Source organism: Tinamus guttatus, unplaced genomic scaffold, assembly GCF_059628265.1.
Source record: "Tinamus guttatus ecotype Peru unplaced genomic scaffold, ASM5962826v1 Tinamus_guttatus_pri_ptg000213l, whole genome shotgun sequence".
In the NCBI taxonomy this organism is placed as follows: Eukaryota; Metazoa; Chordata; class Aves; order Tinamiformes; family Tinamidae; genus Tinamus; species Tinamus guttatus.
The window spans coordinates 8,159,713-8,176,631 of NW_028288747.1; the positions used below are offsets into that span (position 1 = coordinate 8,159,713).

Genomic DNA, 16,919 nt, shown 5'->3' on the forward strand with positions numbered 1-16,919 from the left:
ATCCCATGAGTCTCCCGACTGTTTGAGATGCGCAGTACAGAGCTTCCTGGCTATACACAAATGCAAGTTCATGGTTAATGTGACCAGACTTGTCAAAATATCACGTTGGGCTTCAGGACACCAGGCCACACGAAACAGCCTGAAATTTTCATTTGACCTGTAATCCTGAGAACATCACACACACAGCACCCCTGAAGGCCCGAGCAGCGCAGCACCTTCCAGCAAGCGCCCACGGGGAAACCTGAGGATATTCTCCCATACTCCTATGGCCTGCAGTTTACACCTCGTTACAAGAGGTAGTAAATGAAAACGGCATCTTCTCACTTCTCTGTTTCACAGAGTTGAGGCCAAACATGTACTTGAGACTTTCTGTCCTTTTTTTTTTTTTTTTTTTTTTTTTTTTTTTTTTTTAAGACTTTCTACCAAAACACACTTCAAGTTGTTAGAACACATGAAACTTTTACACAATACTCCACAATGGATTATCCCTAACTTATCTCCACTGTATTCCCTCAAAATGCATTAAGTGTTATAGACACATTGGATGTCCCAGAACTGTATGATTGAGCCATTTTGAAAGCCCTCATGTCCAGTACTTGATAAAAATTATTTTAAAATGTTGCTTAAAAGTCTATCTAAACTAATATACATTTAAAAAGTATACACTGTAGCAACCTATTTTATATTACAAGTGAATTTAAACAGCATTTAAGGTTATTTCCAGGATACTTGAACTTCATGAAAGGTCTCTCACTTCACTCCCTTTGAGCCTACATCTTCTCAAATCCTCCCAGCTGCAAGTTTGACAGATTACACCATAAAAGTCCTTTCGTCCATCCTTTTTTTCATTCTCCTCATGTTCTAGTTTTAGAGAGATTGAAATTCTTTCATGTCATAATACTGGGTGAATACTTGAGTCTCCTTCACTGCTACTACCACTCTTCTCATCTCTGAAGGCTTTGCAGAAGACTTTACATGAAAATATCCTCACAAAACACATCTGCAGACTATATTTCAGAGAGTCATCCCCCCAGTTAAAAGGCCTGTCGGCACTAGGAGCATCTTTCAACAGACTAATGTCAGAGTGTCAGAGACACGGGTTAAAATCTTAGCCACGGTTAAAGGTTCCTCAGTTTCAACTGCCTAACAGCTTCCAAGAGATGTGGAACAAGAGTGGCACTGGTTTAGGAGCACTGCTGTTGGTAACACTGATGATGACACTTTGGAGGCTGTGCTGAAAATAACTGAATCATCATCTGACTCACTTCCAGAAATCTGTCTGAATTAAATGAATTATAGATGTGCTATAGCAAAATACAAAGTACTTCGAGCAAATCTCTAAACAAGTTATCTCTGGAGATCAGTTGCAACACTCAGCACAGTGTTCTAGTTTCATACCCAGTACACAACTTTTCAAAATCAATTTGCTCATAGGCAAAGTGAATTTTCACATTTCTGCTCAGGTTCTTTGCCACATCTTTGTCTCTATTCATATTCCTGAAGAGAGGTAGGAATACTGTTTCCCAGCAACACTAAGAACACACTTTTCATGTTCCGATTACTAGGATGAAATTCTTTGGAACTACTACTTCATTTATTTAGTTTTTTTAAGAATAAAAGAGAGGTTCATTGATACATACAGGCTTTGACACATAAGGACTCCATTCCTTTATTTTGAGGGTACCCCAAGGGATAAAAAGGACAGCAGAGGCAACCGTCCCCCAGGATTTTTACAAATAAAAAAGGCAGTACTGTCAGACAGGAGGGGAGAGTTAGAGTACAGCAAGCACACCACAGCTTGACCGCAGACATGATCTGGACTCCAAGTCCTGGTCTAGCTGCAACTGTAAGAAGAGTGGTCTGAAACACTGCAAGGCCCTAATGTGCTTTCTTTTGCATCAAAATGCATAAATAATCCAGATTTTTTCTTCTTAATTCAGTGCTGGTAAATTCATTCCCCTGGAAAGGTGGAATACCCTCTGTTGTACTCCAGACTTCTGGAAGAATCTCAGAAAACCCTAAGTAAAACATTACACAGATACACTTGGTCTGTAGTACTAACAGCAGCTATTTCTTTCATTCTGGCTTGCAAAAAAAAAAGAAAAAAAAAAAGAAAAAAAAATCTATGCAGTAAACCCTTTCTCCAATACTCTGTCCTGATGCGGGGCACTGGCAGGAAACATGAAATAAGTGGCTCTCTACAGGAGACCACCCTGAGCGTACATGAAGAGCTCTCTCCCATGAAGGAGAGTGAGCCAAGAGGGATTTATTTTGGCATCTGTGTCTGTTCAGGATGCTCTCTTAGGACAGCTCTCACTACTGCAAGTCACAGCAGGGCGAGGTGCCACCCCTCACGTCCCTGCGCTCCTGCTGCAGAGCTCCTGTCACCTCGCGCGCACGCAGCACTCACGGTTCACGTGCACTGAGCGAGGGAGCTGGTGTGAGCCCGGCACAAGGGCAAAGATAAAGGCCCGACCTGCCCGGGTGCCTGAACAAACACTGCACGAGCACCGCGCCGCCCCAAGGAGCGGCCGCGAGCTCAGGGCCACGCAGCTCTTGTGTGGGGACAACCGCAGAGCGGACTTTGATCAGCTTAGACTGCCGTGCGGCTGCACCCTGGGGTGCGGGACAGCACGTGCAGGGACAAGACCGCCTGGAGCACCCCACAGGTTTACCTTGGTGTTGCTGCTATTATGCCTTAGACCCCATTCAGCAACACACCTGCTTCTCCGCTCCAACAGCAAGGGAAGTCCTTAAAAAGCGAGAGTTTTGTCAGCAGGAAACACTGAGCTCTCAGCTCTTGCATAATCCCATGTGCGTGCATTACAGTAGTATAGGGAGCTCACACCACCAATGGCCTCTTCAGTGATCCATAAATGTTCCTTCCACTTCTATATTAAAGAGTTCAAAAATAGAAATAGAAAAATAAGAGTTGTTCTATTTTTTTTTTATGTCTGTAGAGACTAACTGCAAAACTCCCATTCTCACAATTTTAACTCTTTCAGAATCGCAACAGAAATCAACTCTGTCATTAGGGCAGAACACAAACAACTTTTTAATTACTTTAATACTGAAATATAATACCAAAAATTCAAAAGCCTGCAGAGCAATTAATCAGTTTTAACTGGTATCTATCCCTCGTATAATCCCTTCAAAGAGATCTCAAAGTCACCTACCAGAATAGGGCCTCAGGAAAATGACACATGCAGCGACAGTTTCCCTTTACTTAATGTTTTGTTTCAAAAAAGAAATCTGATTCCAACTATTTTCCTCTCGCATGAATGTCCCCAGGGTAGCTAGAGATGAAAAACACACAAAATGCATTTTCTAGTCATCTCACAGATGTATTGTTACCACAAGAAGCGGAAACGAGTTCTAGGTCAGAGCTGCATTTTTAGTGTCCTCTTCTTCACATGTATTTGATGTGCTGGAATGTGATTTTAAGTTCTAAGCTCTACTATATGGGAAATACAGCCCACACTGCAATGGCCACGAGTTAGAATTTGTGCTTAGGTAGCATGTTATTAATGTTATTACATTAACAAACTCAGACATGGTCCTTACAGCCTAACAGTCAAAGGAAGATGTTTTAGGAGGGTATTGGAAGGATTCTTTTTCATAATGCAAAATTAGGGCTTTCTTCTGTGCTCAGTCTAAACATGTAACTATATTGCCTTCAAAAACTGCCAAACCTCAAGGCATTAACTCTGGGAAAACTGGGCCCTCTCAGCACTTTAAAAGCCAGAGTCTCACCGGTGACTTGGTTTGCAGTCTCTGTGCTGTTATCTCTGCTCATTTTGCAGGACATCATACAACTTTATGTTAGATGTTACAGAAAATTCAGTGTCTTCCAGACATCTGTGCCCTATAAAACAGATTTACCCTCTTAAAAGTAGGAATCAAGTCTAGTTTTGATTACCTGATGCATCTGTAATACATGATAATAATTTAAATAAAAATCATGATCATTAAGTGCATGGAAATTAATCATGAGAAGGCAATGACATATGAACAGACAGTATCAATAGTTGTAATTTATATTCTTTACATTTGAGTTTTATGTAATTACCCACCAAATCCTCCAAGTTCAGAAAGTATCAGCAAAGCAAAGAAAGGTTATCACTCATTTCCAGTAATTTTGTGAGTTGAATCCCTAATACTGAGCTCCACAAACCTGAGGAATGTGGACAACTCATTGTTTATCACAGAAACCCGCACACTAATAGAAGGAACTGGTCTCTAAATCATCCAAATTTCCAACTATCTGGCAAATGAATGTGTGTGATGATATCATTATATCGAACACCAGCATGCATTTGTACAAGATTTGCTCTAAAAACTGGCCAAATGGAAAGAAAGGAAAAGAAAGGAAGAAGTCTTTAAGCCAGACTTGGCAGGAATAAGTGCTAAACAGTGTTTTAGTACATATAGGAACAAGAGGAAGAGGAAAATAGCACATTACACTACAGATGACAACTCTATGCGGCTTAGGAGGCCATCTCTAGCCCTTGCTCAGCAAGGAAAGAATATGCTGATTAGCAGGGGGAATTGCAATGGAAATATCTGAAAAGGAGGCAAGGAAGGGACCAAGTGGGCAGTGGGGCTGCCTAACCTTCCAGCTAGGCTGAAGCATTACAGTACATGTGTTGGAAGAAGTGCAGAACATAACAAAACAAGTTCTGGAATTATTGAGGAAAAAGTGAAGTCAGTCATCACTAGGGCCGAGGAACAAAGATAGGTTAAAATGAGACATGCAGCCTGGGATGGGGTATAAAATGTGAAGGGTGACTGCAGAGAAAAAGCTTACTGAAAGGCATCAGAACCAGCCACAAACTATCACCTACCTAGTGAGGCACCTTTATATTCAAGTGTTGGCTGTAGAAATTAGCAGACTGATGACATTTAGCGTAAATTATGAGTACATGCTAAAATTCCAAGCGGTAAAAATTCCTAGTTCTCACACAGAGAACAGAGGCTCTAGACCACAAAGACTGGTTGCATAAGGGAGGAAAACAAAGGCGGCAGGTATGCATGAGATCACCAGAAATGCTGACCACGGCGTTAGAGGCATCTATTATGTTCTGTCAAATCACGCAGGTGCATCTCAAGCAGCCTTCCCTGCTCCTTCCCCATGGCCACAAGATGTTCCAGTCTGGGAACATCCACTTGCTCCCACAATACCTCCCACAACCCAGAAAGCAGAACCTTGTTCAACACGCTCCTGTGTGAGCTCGTGGCAGGAACAAGTGAGGAAAACGGGAGCACGCTGCTTCTCAAGGCCTCACGACGTCAGTGCGCCGCTTCGTGTGGCTCGAGCTCAAGGTCGGAGCGCTGAGAGGAGGAGAAGGTTCAAGCCAAACACCAGGGCACAAAGGCACTGCCCTCAGGAAGGCACTCAAACAACTCGAACAGAAACATGGCAAAATCCAGAAAACAGGCTCAGCAGGAAGAAAAAAAAAAAAAAAACACCCCAGTGGACAAAAATTGGATATCTCTGAGGAAAAGTATTTTGGGAGCTCTTGAAGCCTGAAGCAGGTAGAAAGATCATTTGCTCTTGGTATAGATTGATTCCTATGGAACTACCTATTGCTACATCTCCATAGAAATGTGTCAAAACAGTGGCTGACTTTGTCCAAGAAGGAACTAGGCCAGTTCTGCTAGACCCAAAACACAAAACCCTGGTGACTCCATAGGCCTGATTACTCCTATGTTCAGCCAGCAACTTTAGTTCACAGGGATTTAAGAAAGTCTAAGTACGCTACCAGCTGAACAACTGACAAATCAAATAAAGTTGCTTTTTTCTTCCTACTCTAACAAAGCAGATTTTTACAAGTTATCATTTACAGGTTGCTGGGTTTCCCTCCTCCCAGCCTCCATATTAGAAGCTAAACAGCTGGTGAGTCATTCGCATATGATCAAATGCTCTAATCGTTACATAGGAGAAACAATACACACGGATCCCCAGCTTACCCAGTGGCTTTAGCATTTGAGCTAGAGGTACAAGCAAGACTTCACTTTATGAAGCTCTGAAAACAGTGAGAGCTGCTCTTGGAAATTTTGGCATAGATTGCATGCCATTAACTACTTTGATATATCTGGTTTATGAAATTTGATCTAAATGATATCCAGGAAGCAGACTACCTGAACCTTGAGTTCAGATCTCGAGTGATGTTCTCTGTGTTGCTCAGATCAAGAACTTGCATTTTCATGTCCCGCTACTGAATCTGTCATCTGCACCAAATTTAATATTCACCAGTAAAGCAAGAGAACAGAAAGAATAAAAGACTGTAACATCTATCCTGATCACTTCACTTCTCCTCCTCCTCTAACATTTCCCCCACAGACTCTCACCCCCAGTAACACGGGAGACATTCTGCAAGTGAAATATATTGAAACACACTGAAAAGAGAGAGCAATCTGAGCTCCCATGCAAACATGTCAACAGAGCAGAGACTGGAATGACTGAAGAGGCAACAGCAAGTCCAGAAAGAAGGAGTATTTTCTTCTGATCATTACTTTCTGCCTCACTTAACCAATCACCACATATTATTTCCAGGTACATGTCAGGTTAATTACTTGAGTAATAATAAAAGAGCCACTGCAGAGATGAGGAATACATAATCACACTCATTTTTCAGGCCAGTCTCTATGACAACAAAAGTGGATGCTACTAATCAGCAGCTGGTAAGGAAGGCCATGTTTGACACAGATGAGTTGTTCTCATTTTCATTTTCAACTTCACATGAATTAAATGTTCAAAAACTGAAACAGAGATTCAGGAGATGAGGAATATTTCATAGTGAATAAACTGCAGAGTCTCCTGCCCTGGCTTCCTATGCTGCTACTGGAGGAGAAGTCCACAAACATCTGTGAAAATCCACAAGTTAAACACACCAAATTGGCTGAAAAAATTTGTTTTCCAACATAAATAGTCGGTGGAGAATAATCATAGAAAGGATGGTGGATGACTTTAGAGTCTGGAGCACCGAACAAATCTCTCCTATATCCAGGTAGCAAAATTCACACTGGCTAAAAACAGGCAGCATGTTGAAAGTAGCACCTAGTGCTGATTTATGTATTCACTTATTCGTAGTGATGGCAAAAGTTAAAAAAGGGCTGGAACACTGGCTTCCTTCGCATCACTTGTTGCCAGCATTCCATCTTCACTTATAGTGAACCAACAGTTTGCTCCATCCTCCTATCAGTAAAGGATTCATAAAAAGACTAGTTATCCTTTATCTCTATTACTCATCATTAGTTTTCACTTTCTGAATGCTTATTTCTGAATTCCAAGTCATTAAAGACATCATGATTTAGCTTAGCACCCTCTCTCTGCCTGACAATTCTTGTTTGGGCCCTCTGGACTGATTCGGACACAAAATTCAAAGCTAATTCAAAATTTAAATGTATGTTTTATAAGTAAAATGCCTCTCAGTAAAATGACTATCTGGAACTTATTGTAGATGCCACAACACAGCTGACTGATGAAGCCTTTTTTTTTTTTCTCCCTTCTCAAACTATTTTGAAAAAGGTCTGCAGTGGCCAAGTATCTACCCTCAAATTTGGTGGTACCTAGGCATGCCATCCTGTGGAAGACCTGTTCATGCATCAAAAATATTACTTCCACCACCACCTTTAACATTTCTTAAGTAGAAAGAAGACAAATTTGATGAGTTGTACGAGAAAAAGCTGGTGACTGGGATGAAACCACAGGCTTCTTGAGACTGGGGCATTTCGGCTCAGGTTCCAAAGACCAGTGAAATAACCCTTTAGTGAAAGCAAAAATAACCTTCAGTAAAGCACTAGATAAAAGCTAGATAAAAGCCTCTCAAGACAGCAACAAAACACATTTTCTCCCCACCTCTCCAAACCTTCTGCTCCTATCAAACTGAAAGATTCACTTTTAATGCTGACAGGCTGGACGCGCAGGAGAAATTCAGGAAACGTCTCCTCTAATCAGGAGACTGTCACTGACGTGACTTGCAGCTCTGTGCGGCCAAGCTCGCACTGCGTCTTTGGCACCGTGTCAGTTCATCAGCCCAAGGTCTCTATTCGCAAACTTCCAGTCCTAGGCAGTAAAAGTTCTGTTGCAGCTTGGGAACAGCACATTCTCTGACCTAGCTTTAGTCCATAAACTGTTTACTGCTTACTTTGTTTATCTGTATAGTCTAATGATGAGAACTGTGCAAAATAATTGCCTTAAACCTTGAGTCCACATGAAGCCTGTCTTCGAGCATAGCCACTGGATAAATATTACAAAAAGTAGTGAAAGATTTTCTTTCAACTCTGCCTATGTCCAGTTTGCATATCTACAACTGAAATTTCCTGGCAAGACATCAGGACAATTGTCAAGGAAAGATAATTTTGAAGTTTTAGTTATAAAATTGCCGAAAGCACTTTTTAGATTTGCATGGGAATGTTTTGGGGTTTCACAGAGAGGGAAATGAAACAATGCAATGAGCTCTCTGAATTACCTGGTCAAGTGAAACAAGGATTCATGGCTTGAGGAGCAAATACCAAGGCCGCTTGCCAAAATGAGACATTTTCAAAGAATTAATAGATTCAATGAAAACAATCCACTTATGCATGCAGAGCCACAAGGAGAAAGGAAGCTGAATTCATTACATGAGTTACTTGCTGCACAGTTTTCCATAGTCCTATTAAGGCAAGAGCTGGGTGACTTTGCAATACAATCCCAGTATCACTTCATGCTCACAAGGGTTCAGCAAACACGAGGCAAAGTTGTTGAGGAGGACGGAAATCTCACGTACTTCCTTCTTCACTGTCTCCCTCAGCACATATAAAGGAATAAGATCTCTAGGGGACTTCTCCCTAATGAAGAGGACATTTGAAAGGAGGCCTGAGAACACTTCTGGGTGGATTATTCAGAACTTGTTGTGGGATTAATGCATAAGGGTTCACACACATTTGAGGGGTTCAAATTTGCTGAGAGACTTTTCCCTGAAAAAAGTAAAAAAAAAAAAAAAAAAAAATCAATGCTGTCACACTTGAGCCTATTTCGAGGAACACCTACAGGTGCCCTCTCAGGTACTTCCTTGCAACACCTGCTTAGTGTCAACTGTGACAAATAACAAAACAAAACACAAAACCTACTAGGTGTTGAATCATAGTCCCAGGACAGCAGCTTCTAGAGACTTCACTAAGCTTCACAAAAGCAATTTGACTGCCCTGTAATAAGCACCTCCACTGCTTCACTCCTAGGGTTTGAACAGGAAGTTAATTAATACAGCTTTAACTTCGTAAACTTGAGAAAGGCAATACAAAAGCAGGAAAAAGAACGCCAGTCATTCACAAGGAAGGGCAGGACAAGCCACAGCAGCAAACCTCCCGCTTGGCATCCACCAAACGCAACGGATGAGGACACAGGTTGAAGTGTGCACACACCAGCCACTTCTTCGCATGTGGAGGGTGCAGAAGCAGCTGTAAGAGTGGACGGGCAGGCAGGTCCCGGGGCGCCCGAGCTGCCGAAGGTGACAGCGCTCACGGGTTCCCTGGGCGGCTCTCCGGACGGCGGCCTCGGGAGGCACCGCGCGCGCTGGCGACGCCAGCACAGCCCTGGGCAGGCTGGTAAGCAATAGAGCACCCAGGGAAACTGGAGCTCGCGCCCTGGAAGCCGTGCGGGCGCTACCTGGCCTGTATTTATTTCCTTCCTTGTCTCCCCTTTCCCGAAGCAGCTTCTGTTCTTAATTTCTTTATAACAACTGCCCTCCCCAGAATAAAACAAAAAGCCTATATGAAACACCTGAAAATAAACAAAAATATATTTTACACTGAGTGAATAAATATAGCTTCACTAGGCTAATCAGATCATTCCCAAACCCTTTTGCTGTAAAATTATAACTTGGATTAGACTTTTTAATAACATATGATCTTTGTGCAGTCTTAAGCGTTTGATGCAGAGAAATTTAAAAAATAACACAGGATTTTAGTTATATACGTACACTACTAGTTATTTATATTTGCTCTAGTCCATTTGTATGTGAGTAATGGAAGGTATGATAATTTATTTACTGGTTGACAGCTTGCACAGAACTTTATGACTTCGATAGCTAATCTCTGCAGGTAAAGATATTAACATTTGAAATGATACTAAGGGTAAAAACGTCTAATGGAATGAAAACTGCTCTACCGAAAGCAACGAAGAAAAGGATGGCAATGCTAAGATCCCCCAAGCCACCTAATACTCTGCCCTGAACATCTTTGTTCTGTGCATGTTATAAAATGGATAACACAACAAATCCTACCCACAAACTGAAAATTATCATCGTATCTCACCCCCATTTGCACCATGAAGCCTGTCAGAGAAAACAGAGCTTTGCCTGGAATAATATTTCTAGCAGGCTAAATCAGAAGTACCTCCCACTAATCACAGGCAGAAAGAAATATTCCACATGTGATATGACTTGGGACCCTCCTTGTTTGCTAATCCTCTGTGATTTAAATTGCGCAGTCTAGTTTATTCCCCTACAAACCTGCATTTAATGCCCTTATCTATTAGAAAAAGAAGTTTCTCGTGCTTAAAAACACAAGCACTTGACAGTCTTACAATGGTCTGACACCCATAACTTCACTGCCCTGATGTGGAACAAGCCAAGTTCCCACATCGCTGCTGGTTTCTGGCCCTGGCGCTGAATCCTCCGTGAACCTGAAGGGGAGACCCCAGGCAGTGAGCAGATGCCCTTTGTTTTGCTGCTTTTCTCCAAGGGGAGACCCCAGGCAGTGAGAAGATGTGCTCTGTTTTGTTGCTCTTCTCCAGTCTGCCGTGGAGACACAGGGTATTCATGTGCCAGTGTCATGTACACAGGTAACGCAGCACACGAGCAGACACTCATGCCTCTGCCTACAGTGTGGCCAGACCTGGTCTTGATTTCCTGAAAAGCTGGAATATGCAGAAAAGGCACCCAAGTTTTCAACACAGAAACCAAAGGAAAAACCAAAAACTTATAGCATGCAACAAAACATTGAGAAGTATATTAAAGAAAGTAAATCATAGAATCACAGAACAGTTGAGGTTGGAAGGGACCTCTGGGGACCGCCTCGTTCAACTCCCCTGCCCAAATCGGGTCACTTGGGAGCACATTGCCCAGGATTGTGCCCAGAAAGCTCTGGAATATCTGCAGGGAAGAAAACTTCACGATCTCTCTGGGCAGCCTGTTCCAGCGCTCTGTCACCCTCACAGTAAAGGGTTTTTTTCCTCATATTCGGATGGACTTTCCTGTGTTTCAGTTTGTTGCCTCTGATCCTATCACTAGCCACCACTGAAAAGAGCCTGTCTCCATCCTCTTTACACCCTCCCTTCACACGCACACATTGGTAACATCCCCGAACAGGCCCAGCTCTCTCGGCCCCTCCTCATATGAAAGATGCTCCAGGCCCCTAATCACCCCATAGCCCCACAGTGGCCTCTCTCCAGTAGCTCCGTGTCGCCCTGCGCTGGGGAGCGCAGCCCCGGACACAGCCCACCCCGGGCTGGGGGCAGGATGACACCCCTTCCCCTGCTGCAGGGCTCGCATATTCACAGCTGTGATTTTATACCACTGAAGGCACTCATGAAGGGTCATGTTTCTGATGCCCATTTCTTCAACAGAGCAATTTGCTGTGTTCTTCTGATTAGGTATTTGCACTGCTCCATGTGCACACAGAAAGGATAAGGGGACAGCTCTCCAAAGAAACAGGCTTTGACCAGGAGTCAGTTAAAATCTCTGAGACTTTTGATTAGCAAGACACATAAGTATCACTGACCTACTGAGTTTGCAATTTTTCCCCCACTGTTTCTGCCTCTCACTAGTGCTTTCTGGCTAGTTAACTCTGTGCTGTTTATTTGGTGAGTTTTATTAATCCTTTTTCTCCCATCATTTCTGCAGCAAATTCTCCAGCTCCCTTCTACCTCCTCACTGCAACTTTAATGCTGAAGACACTGCTCTACCTGCCTGTCTGTGCAAGGATGTGTGTGTACGTGTTTATTCAGCTACCTTCTCTGCTACCACTAGCACAGAAGCACCCTTGTCACCGCAACATGATCTGCTTACCCGTGGCCCTTCTCCCTTCTTCCACCCTGCATTCAGATAGGATCACAGTAAAACCTTTGTGTTTGCTGACCCTAATTGCAATGCAAAAACTGGAGAGGATAGGCTGAAACAGAACGTTTCAGTCCTGACCCACAGACACCACCATGCACGGAGAGGTATCCAATGCAGCATCTGCAGCAGACACTTCAAGTTTTCCTTCTCCCAATTTTAAAACCAAGGATGCCAGCTAAACTGCTACTCAGATGTACACAGTGGAGTTAAATGAGAAAACCATATTCAAATTGATTTCTGCTTAACCCCAGGATTTCGTCTTTACTGACACAGAGAAGTCACAACGCAAGTGAGAACCTCAGGTCGCAGAGCCAGCAGTGTCACCTCCAGACAGTCACAGAGGGGTACCCCGACTTCCCCCAAACGGGGCCCAACTCGCTGCTGCAAACAAGCCTCCTGTCGCACTAACCCCACGGCAGTGCTGGGGTACATGGCCCGTGCCCTCCGGTCCCTGGGTCCAGGCTGTGGACAGCCGCGCGCGCCCTTACCTCAGCCCGCCATTGGCTTCTTCGTCCGACGAGGAGGCGCCGTTGCAGACATTGCCAAACGAGTGGCTCGGCTTCAGCGTGGCTTCCTCGCAGTCCGGCGCCGGCTCCCTTTTCTTCCTCTTCCCAAACAACTTCTTGAAAGGCTGGAACTTGCCTGCTTTCTTCTTATCTGCGGATCGCAAGAGAAGCAGAGGCAGGGCTGAGGGCCGCGGCTTGCGAGCGCGCGCTCGAGGCACGAGCGGGGTCAAAGAGCGGGGCGGCAGCTCCCGCCGGCGCGCGCCTCAGAGCGCTGGCACAGCCGCGCTGGGCTCGGCCCTTCAGGTGGACGTGTCGCTGCAGCTGAGCGCTCGGTAAGGGAAAAGGATGAGCGTGCGGAGCCACAGCGTGACACCGAGACAAGACGGTTCGTGCCTGAGCTTTGCGGTGTGCTTTTATTGGGTCCTTTTCACACAGAGACAAGCAGTGCTCCGACCACCCCCGAGCAGCAGGTGCTGCATCCGCTGCCCTGAATCCGAGGGATTGAAAATAACCTGCCATATTTTCCCTTACGTTGCCTCAGACATGGACAAGTCAACTTGCAATGGACAGAGAGAATAGGATAAAGTTCTGCATGTTTGCTGGTGTGTTATTTCAATAAATATCCAGCTTTATATTAGCAGATCAATACAATTACTCTTTTTTTTTTTTTTTGCCCTCCAAGTAATTGAGGGCAAAATTTGACCCACCATTTCCTCTTTGAGGTATTTAAGTTTCAAAAGCTTGGCTAAAAACACAGCAAAAAGACAAAACTGACACAGAGACAGAAACAAGGAACAAAAAAGTTAACCAGAATAAAAGCAACGTTTCTCACCTCAGACCGAAGAAACAAAAGGCAGCTTCACATTATTCTTCCCCATAGCACGTATTCAAAAGAAACACCAACAGTTTATTGTTAAACGCAACCAAAAGGAGATTAATTTCTCTGGGCTGGAATGCACCAAAAACTTTCTAAATCCTCCTAACTATCAAATAGCTTCATTTCTTCTCTGTCTTTAATTAATTTTGCATTGGATTTACTTCAAACAGGCTATTAAAAAAAAACAAAAAAACAAAAAAAACTTGTAGCCTCCTATCATCCTTCAGTTTGAAAAGCATCATACTGCATTGGTGACAAACATCTTCATAAGCTAATTAAAGCCTGCACGCACTGTGTTCATCCTGTGTTCATCCACCTGCCCTTTGCACACTATACTCTTCTCCTATGAGCTGTTGCAGAGCAAAAAGCAGCAATTGAGTTACAAAGTGCACACGCGGATGCCCTTGACACAACAACAGTTGTGTCCTGTAGTACTCCACAAACCTCACCATGTTCTACGCTCCCCTCTGCTACACCTGCATCTGGCAAAGCCACATCCATCTGCCACCCTGAATGCCCCGTTATGTTGGAGCATAACTAGGGGCTGATAGAGACCACGAGAATGTGCCTGAGCACGGTGCAATCTGGCTCTTCCCAAGGACGAGCAGGCTGCCAGTTCGCCTGAGCTGAGCCCAGCGGTGGCTTCTCAAAGCCACAGCTTCTACAAAGAGCAAGAAACCTGTGACAGAACCCATGGGATTCAATCTGCACCTGGCTATGAAGTGGAAAATCTAGACTAAAATAATGAAGTTTAAAATGCAATAGACATTAACATTGCCTTTTCTCTACCCATCTCCAAGAATTTTGCCAAAGGAGCTTTCTTCCCGTTGCAGTCAAGACACAACGGATCTGTGTGACTTCATTAAGGCTACAAGGCACTCTGGCAGGGTCTGTGAGGCAGAAAGCAGAACTGCTCAACTGTGAACCCCATACCCAGTCCCTGGCAATAGAATTTTCTGATCCCAAATCCCCACAATGAGCATGTTGGGGAAAAAATAAGCCCACAATTTTATCTCTATGAAAGCACTGCAGAAGAAAAGAGGAGCCAGAAGTTTCCTTTCCCCTGTCCCCTAGCTCCACTTTCTAAACTGCTGATCTGCTCACAGTGTTTCCAGTCAAACCAATTACTTGCTGCTCAATTCATAAATTTTGAGAAATATATCTTGAATATATATAATCATACCACTGGCAGACAGACATGCATAGAGAGAGATGATTACTCTAGCCCACAGCCACCCCAACTTTTCAAACACTTGAGAGACTATCTAGAAAAACTAATAAATCAAGTGGCTGAGCATACAGGAGAGAAGCCCTGAGCACCCAGGACTGGGTGAAAGAGCTCCTTTTCCATGGTTTCAGCATTGTCTGCTTCCTCAGTCTGTTTTGAAAGAAAAGATTGTGTGGCATATTATTTCTCCTGGGTAATTCAATTAATGGCATAAATCAATCCAACAACAGCAACTTTACAAAAAGGTTCTGCCGTCACTCATCCAATTTGCCCTTGTTTCCTCTTCTCTTAGAGGTCTATAGCTATATCTGGGCATTACCTCAGGATGTCTTGGCTTGTGAACTCCAAATGTAGTATCAAATCCAAATGATCCACCAACTGTGAATGTCGGTTTTGAACAAATAAAACAGAGAACAACACAGCTTTTGGGTTGAAATGGGTAAAAATGAGCAAGGTTGTCTTCAGTCAAGATCTGTTTTTTTTCCATGAGACTTAATAGGTCTTGTAGCTGCTCCCCACTCCATATCCTGTCATCATACTTGTCATATTTCTTAACATGAACTTTTTAAATTGGGCTTCATGATTCATTTCAAAACTGATCGTCCCCCTTTCCTGCACAAACTGTGCACACTGTTCCTGATCCTGCTGATACAAACATAAGGAACAATCAAGCTCAAGTTTCCAATGAGGGAATGATCAGCCAGTAAAGCAAGGTCTATATGTAATTCTTTTCATGAGATTTTGCAGAGGAACATATGGGATAATGTAATCTTTAGGACAAAACGCTTCCTATAACAGTAATTGGCTACAGGGAATCAGACCATTGGCAATGCAACAGAGCACACCCTATTCAAAAGCCTTTCAAGGCTCTGATGCTAGAGCTCAAACATGACTCAACCCTTTTTTTCTATTTATATTGCACAAAGTATACAAAAAACATAAAGAAGGCAGAAGGTGGGGGCACCCACTGTGATTAAGTTGTGTCAAAGACAACTGCTGAACTAGGCAGGAAACAAGCCTATTTATGAGAACCATTTCATTCTCTCCTTAATCAGTAGAGCTGGAATCCGACAAATACAGCCCGGGGAGAACATGGAAAAATAGCAATTAAACCTTTTTCTCTTTCTGGTTTGCAAGCCTCTCTCACTCAAACCACTGTAAACAGTTAACAGTAGAACAGTAAATCAGCTTTGAATCACAGAAAACCATGAGGTGTGAAGGCGGCAGATAAACAAACTTGGCTATGCTAGCTAGAATAACACCGCGCATATGGCAAATGCTCCCTTCTCATCTTATGCCAGAAGAGAGGCAGAGCAGATTAGAATAATCTTTAACCTGTCATATAATTTGTCAGCTGCATAAAGATGTGAAAGGCCTAATGCAGAGCTATCTGGAGTGCGCCGGCATCATGAAGGCAGCACGAGGCCATTCCACTCTCAGCGATGGTGAGACCGACCGGAGGAGCAGTTCTCTTGCACTGCTTCCTTCAGCGCTCCCCTGCCCGCTGAAGATGAAGGCAGCTGCAATGGGTTTTGCTGCCTGTGAGGCAGGGCAGCCTTTGCACTTCAGCTGCAAAGCGGCAGCACCCGCTCCCGCTGACCTGTCACCGTAAGACAGCTTGTAGCTAAACTACTCAACCGTCAGCTCAATCCAAGGCCATTTCCATTCTATGACGCCCTTCAAAAACTGCACAGAGCCCACAGCAAACCGAACACTACACAAAGACTTAACTGCAGTTCTTAGGGGCAAGAGATTTAAATAATTGAAAGAAAAACGAGAAATGGATCCCAAACACCAGACACGTTGCAGGGAGTGACATCTCTAACCACATCTTTACGGCAGGAAAAGGCTGCTCAGGTGTTTATTCTGATCATCAATAATCTCACATGCACACTTTGCCCTCCTAGCGCACAGAGCTTCCCCAGAGCTTCCACACGCACAGCTGGGCCACCCAGCTTCCCTGCTCCTTCTGTGTCTGCACACATTCACTCATGTGTGTCCCCAGCACTGCTCATTATTAACTGATGCAGATGTGCTCAGACACAGCTGCAGGGTTCCCTAAAAGGTGTCTACATCCCTCCAGGAAAGGTAAAGGGATAAGGGTGAGTGGTTTGGAAACAAGTAAGAGGAAGGGCAGAGTCTGCTCTGTTCACCCTGTTTAAAAATAGTCTGGAGAACCTGTACCTTTTGTGGTTCATCAAAACTCA

The 16,919-nt window shown here is 43.7% G+C and overlaps 1 protein-coding gene across 2 annotated transcripts in view; it reads right to left on the bottom strand.

Moving 5' to 3' along the window:
* The window catches only part of CRACD (capping protein inhibiting regulator of actin dynamics), a 77,581-nt gene that overhangs the window by 19,460 nt on the left and 41,202 nt on the right, over positions 1 to 16,919 (bottom strand). For both annotated transcript variants that reach the window (XM_088524691.1, XM_088524692.1), the window contains one exon: positions 12,590 to 12,758. In XM_088524691.1, coding sequence (XP_088380817.1) covers positions 12,590 to 12,758 — 169 coding nt within the window. The remainder of the gene's footprint in view (positions 1 to 12,589; positions 12,759 to 16,919) is intronic.